This window comes from Sinocyclocheilus rhinocerous, unplaced genomic scaffold, assembly GCF_001515625.1.
Source record: "Sinocyclocheilus rhinocerous isolate Xijiao unplaced genomic scaffold, SAMN03320098_v1.1 scaffold173, whole genome shotgun sequence".
Lineage (NCBI taxonomy): Eukaryota > Metazoa > Chordata > Actinopteri > Cypriniformes > Cyprinidae > Sinocyclocheilus > Sinocyclocheilus rhinocerous.
Window position 1 is genome coordinate 531,947 of NW_015645056.1, and position 6,271 is coordinate 538,217.

The window sequence follows — 6,271 nt, forward strand, 5'->3', positions numbered from 1 at the left end:
CTCAGTGCTTCTTTTTGTTGACAACAGCATGCAGATTTATAAATGATTCTCATTACGAATTTGGGAAGATGTTTTTCGCACGTATCACATTGTCACATGCCTTTAAAAAAATTCACAAAAATGTTACTGAGCAACTGACGAGTAACAGTTTCAGCACAGATTTTCCTCGCGCTTTGAACAACCCTGGCACCACAAGCTCGTGCAGCGCTGTCAGAATACATGCAATTCATGCGTGCATTAGAAAATATAACATTTTGCAATTTATTTACTAATCGTTTGAGGTAATTTCGCGATTTCAATCATCATACAGTAACCTAACCACCAGCATTAGCCACCTCTTCTTCTCATCGGAGACTTGATGCAGCACTAGTCTCTCGCTGTCAGTGCTTCACGCTTGTAATGATTTCTGCGTCTTTCTCTGATAGTTTTAAATACTTTCACACTGTCGACATGTTTGCTGCATTAGCGTGTGCCTCTATTTGATCGCGTTCGTCATTGTTCGGTTCATATTATTCGCCCTTTTCGTGTATTCGGCCGAACACCGAAATTTTTTTTTTGCTATTTCTGGCCGAATAATTTCAGTTGCCGAATATTCAGTGCATCCCTATCTTTCACGGTGCAGGGTGGAGAAAGAAGGGAATAGTAACTTTTAGATCCTCCTTTAAGCAGAGTGATTTTTCTGTAGCTGCTTATAAGACTTTTGACCCATTTTAGACCATCCCTCTCCACAAACTTCAAATCATAAACCGCTGTACTGACATTCTGCTATAAAATGCCTTGATGTAATGTTGAATCCATTGTTCCCTTCAACGGCTTTACCAATAGTCAGGGTTCGTACGGTCATGAAAAACCTGGAAAAGTCATGGAGTTTTAAAACAGCAGTTTCCAAGCCTGGAAAAGTTTTGGAGAAATAAATAAACCCAGAAAGTTTTGGAAAAGTCATGGAAATCTATTTCACACATCTCTGTGTAATAGAATTATGTTTAATCAGGTCCTGAGTTTCGAGTTGGGCTGCATAGTTTTACTCATTCGACTTTAAAATGAGGGAAATTCACACATTCATTCAACATAGCATGTAGGTTAGATGAGTAAATGAATCCACACGGACTATCAGATCAAATCAGTCATTTGAAAACAGTGCTTCAGCTGCACCGCGTCCTCTCTCTTTGACTTTCTCTTCAAACGACTTCACATCGGCGCATCTTGTCTGTGCTACAAGAGCTGCTGCACGCTGCCATACAAGACTTTCGCTCGTGTTTCGGTAGCCTACAGTTGATAGAATTGTCACTTGCATAATCGGGTCATTGTTGCATCATCACAAAAATGTATTATTTGGACGTGTTTTTAAGCCATTTGGTACTCGCGCGCTCCAGAGGCATTGAGCCACATCCAAAGCGCGCGCGTGCGTATAAAGCCGCCTTGCGAGTACCAAATTGAGTTTGGTACCAAACATGGGCCTCAAATTTAGGCCCTAGCCCGGCCCTTGTCCGACAGATTATCAGAATTCTCGGCCTGAGTCCGACTGGAGCCCGTGTCTTTTTTTCTCTTTCTCTCTTATCCATTACACAGCTGCTGTTGCAGCCATTAAAATAGCCTAGTTCAGTTTTGGTTTTTAATGACAAAGTGGTTATATTAATTTTTTTATGTTTCTTAAGTTAATTAAACAATATGTTTGGAATATTTTTTTGTTTGTTAAATTCAAGTTTTTGTTTTTTAAAGTAGTGACCAAGCGGCCAGCGGTAGACAGTGATTTGAATATATGTGACCCTGAACCATAAAAGCAGTCTTAAGTCGCTGGGGTATATTTGTAGCAATAGCCAACAAGGCTATGTTTGATCAATTTAGCCTTCTCAAATCATCACGACTTGCCTAAAATAAAATCTATAGATATAAAATACAAGCATTTCACAATTTATACATTTAACCAGATAAAAGTGCGCTGTTAGGCGCATATCCAATCGTGTCTACGGAGAGTGGAAGCTAAAGCGTGCTCTGCAGGACATGAAGGCGCCAGCGCGATCACTTGCATTTTTTTTCCGTATAACAGTGGAAACAACTTAAAATACGCCATCATTTTTGCTCATAAAGGTAAGAGTAATATATCATTTGGAACCGCAAAGGGTCTACTTTTATTTGTGCACTCACAATATCAGCAAACATTGCTTTTTTTAGAAAACAAAACAGGATGTGCTTTCTGCCGTCTCTGTCTCTCTGAACAGAAGCGCTTCACAAAAATGAACTGAAACTCAAATTACTACTTTTAATTACTACTTTAAAACGAAATAATTCAAATCGAAAACAAAAATTCTTCTATTGCGTGCGCTTTAATGCGGAATTCTTCCAGCAGCGCTGAAGCCACCTGCGCTCGCTGCTGCTGGACACTAAACCCCGCCAGAGCCGCTCTTGACAGTCGCGGTAGCATGGTCTCGTGTTGTTTCCACCAGCGTGGCAAGTCCTATTCATCACCATAATAATTGATGGATATCTAAACTATAAGGAGGAAGCCTAAAACAAGCCCGATGCCCGGCCCGCGTCTGAGTTATGACTTGAAAATTGTCCCGAAGCCGTAAATAAGTTGGGGGCCGTCGTAAGCACTGTCGGTTTTGTTTTAAGTTAATGTAAATAGTTGCGAAAGAGAACAGTTTCCAAAACAAAATTCAGATTCAGAAAGTAAAATAAATGATAATATTCAGTGATGTGATATGTTCTCTATGTGGAGTAACGTCTGGCGCAGTTGCAGCTTGTACTTATTACTAAAAAAGAAATATGGCCTAAAGCAAAAAATTTGCATTAATAGCCATTAATTTTAGTTAACATGCTATAAGTTGAACAGATTTTTATTCTTATTGTAAAATAATGGAACATTAGGTCATGAATATTGTCTCAAAAGTCATGGAGAAGTGATGGAAATTTATTGGTAAAAATGTGTACGAACCCTCAATAGTGGACACATGGACAAGGACTTTTACAATTTGTAGAGTGGAGGTCTGGAAGTCTTTTGCTGTTATCCGTGGGTTCTTTTGTGCTTCTTTCAGGATTGTCTGTTGTGTTTTTAGTGATCATTGTTGGATGCTCACTCCTAAAAAAAAAAAAAAAAAAAAAGGGTTCTCAAGTGCAAAAAAAAAATCAAAAATCAAGTGCAAAAATCTTTAAAGTGAATGGCTACTTGAAGGAATGCCTTTTTTATTTTGTAATATGCTTATTTATATCTCATTTTCTGAGTTTCCATTAAAAACGTTCTGTTTTAGTACTTATTTAAGGCTAACAATCAGCGGTAAAATGCTCTGAACAAACATTTAATCCTCCAACGCATTCTACATTAATAATAATAAAAATAAAAAAACTCTTTCGGTGTTCGGCCAAATAAGCGAAAAGACTGAATAAATTGTACCGAACAATGACGTGACGTGATCAAATAAAGGCGCGCAGTAATGCAGCAAACATGTCGGTAGTGTGGAAGCATTTAAAACTGTCCGAGAAAGATGCAAAAATTACTACAAGCACCGACAGCGAGAGACTGTTTAGCACTGCATCGCATGTCTTCGATGAGAAGAGGAAGGGGTGTTTATTGCTGGTTACTGTATGATGATTGAAATCACGAAATGGCCTTAAGCAATTAAATAAACTGCAGAACGTTATATTTTCTAATACACGCACAAATTGCATGTATTCAAACAGCGCTGCACGAGCTCGCGGCGCTATCTGCTTGTTAGCCAGGGTTCAAAGTCCAAAATCTGCACTGAAACAGTATTACTCGTCAGTTGCTCAGTAACATTTTTATGAATTTTTTTTTAAAATAAAACTGTCATTTTCAGGTAACAGACTTTGGTTTTGCAAAAAGAGTAAAAGGCAGAACTTGGACTTTATGTGGAACTCCAGAGTACTTGGCACCAGAGATCATCCTCAGCAAGGTAATCCAGCGTTACATCCAGCTTTAAATCCAAATTTACAAGCAGGGCAAAGCACTTATTTGTTTCTCAAATTTAGGGATACAACAAGGCTGTGGACTGGTGGGCCCTTGGTGTTCTCATATATGAGATGGCAGCTGGATATCCCCCATTTTTTGCAGACCAGCCTATTCAGATCTATGAGAAAATTGTGTCTGGAAAGGTACTAGCAAGTTGCATGTATACGTGTACAGTCAAGCAATTAGATTAATTTGGATAAGCAGTGAATGCACAATCAAAATGGCATCTTGAACGTGTTTTGTAGGTACGATTCCCCTCGCACTTCAGTTCGGATCTGAAAGATCTTTTGAGGAATCTGCTGCAGGTGGACCTGACCAAGCGATACGGCAACCTGAGGAATGGTGTCAATGATATCAAAAACCACAAATGGTTTGCCACAACGGATTGGATAGCCATCTATGAGAGAAAGGTATGATGCTCAGTCTTCAGTTACGCAGTCTGAGCCTAATACCGGAGATGCAGGATTTCCTTTCCCACATCCACCATATTAAGTGGGGTTTTTTTCTTCCAATTTATCTGTCTATTACATCTTAAAGTGACAGCAGCCTAATATACCTGCTGCTGTTGTGTCATTAATGTTAATCAAACAACTTCAAAAATGTTAGAGTTTTTGTATCTGGTATCTACAATTTTAGTAACGTATTTATTGTAAGCAAAAAAAAACAGTAACTTTTTAATCTTTTTCATTTTTTTTTTTTTTTTTTCATTTATTTGAATTTTGAAGTAAAAATTTTAAAGACATGCAATTGTAGTCCTTGAAATCCCAAAAATTGTGCTTAAAGTACTTGGAAGTACTGTAGTTTTTATCTTTATGAACCGGTGGCTGGGCAGTATGCCAAAAAAAATGTAACCGTTTAAGAAAGCAACTACAACATTGATTAAAGTCGCATTGTCTTTATTAAAAGCTTGTAAAAGAGAGTTGAAGTGCTCCACACGGTGTACAAATAAAACAAATTCACTTGAGTATCTTTTCAGAAATATGAAATTTGAAGGCAAATATTGTACAAACTTGTCTTAAACACATCCTGTATGTTCAGAAATAATTTAAAATAAGGAAAATGCTGAATGTTCCCTAGCCGAAAATGTAGACATTCGGTTTAAGAGGTCAACTCAAAAAGTCAAGGCAAAAGTATAACACAAGCAGCAGGATATTTAAAAACAAAGAAAATTGCATCATCTTTCAGCCTGTCACCATTATGCAAACATGAAATGGCAAACAGTAGTAGCTCTCTATAGGTTCCTGCTCTTTTCATTGTTTTTATGTAAACATGAGTTTGAAGGACGTGTTTGCATCTCGAGGATGAGATGCTGCTCAAGTTAAAAGACGACAACTGTCTCCTTGCTTTTTTCCCCCCATTGCAATGGTCTTTGTCAACGCAAAAGTGCATTCTGTGTGAATAACACCTAGCAATGTGATCATATCGCTTCATAGCGCACACGTTTAATCATGAGCGCCGTCGTGGCCGGATCATTTTTTTTCTCCAAACTACTATTTGTTTGCTATTACTCAAAATCGTAATTCCTTAATTTAAAAAAACAAAACAAAACTTCATCAAATCTGAAAAATCGCCCAGCCTTAGTTGCAGGAAGAGAGGTTTTAAGTTTGTTTTTGATTACATCAGTTTCTCCCATCACCCACCAGGTGGAGGCGCCGTTCATACCAAAGTGCCGAGGTCCTGGAGACACAAGCAACTTTGATGACTATGAAGAGGAAGACATTCGTGTATCTGTTACAGAAAAATGCTCAAAGGAGTTCTCCGAGTTTTAGTTACGGACACATCAAAGCTAGACATACATGCATATATACATATATTTACTTATCTATATATGTATATATGTGTGTGTGTGTGTGTGTGTGCATCACACAACACATCAAATAAGGGTATCTTTGCACTCTAAAGACATGGGATGAGCAGAGAGCACATCACCGTCAGAGTTCTTGTGTACTTCCTTCATTCCATTGGGCTTTAGAGGTCACCGGGGTTCTCATGCTCTTAACCATCATGCACTGCTCCATCAGTTCACTCTCTTCCTGTTCCGCTTTCACTTTGTCAAATGACCTGTGTTCCCCATTTAAAAGCTTATTTTTTGACAGATGTTTAAGTATGGAATTACAAATATGGACTTGGGGGGGCATTGTTACTCCATTTTTTGTTGTTGTTTGTTCATGGCGGCGTCATACAGTGTTGTTATTTGAAAGGTAGCCGTTGCCTGTACCTATTGGCATTTTTTGGTGTTACACATCCATGTCCTTTTTATTTCCTTTTCACCTTTAGACCAAAACAACTGACAACTTTTTCAGG

The 6,271-nt window shown here is 38.3% G+C and overlaps 1 protein-coding gene across 3 annotated transcripts in view; it reads left to right on the forward strand.

Moving 5' to 3' along the window:
* Positions 1-6,271, forward strand: part of prkacbb (protein kinase, cAMP-dependent, catalytic, beta b) — a 19,961-nt gene extending 13,690 nt beyond the window's left edge. For all 3 annotated transcript variants that reach the window (XM_016508271.1, XM_016508272.1, XM_016508273.1), the window contains 4 exons: positions 3,816-3,911; positions 3,988-4,110; positions 4,213-4,377; positions 5,611-6,271. In XM_016508271.1, coding sequence (XP_016363757.1) covers positions 3,816-3,911; positions 3,988-4,110; positions 4,213-4,377; positions 5,611-5,736 — 510 coding nt within the window. In that variant the 3' untranslated portion in view covers positions 5,737-6,271. The remainder of the gene's footprint in view (positions 1-3,815; positions 3,912-3,987; positions 4,111-4,212; positions 4,378-5,610) is intronic.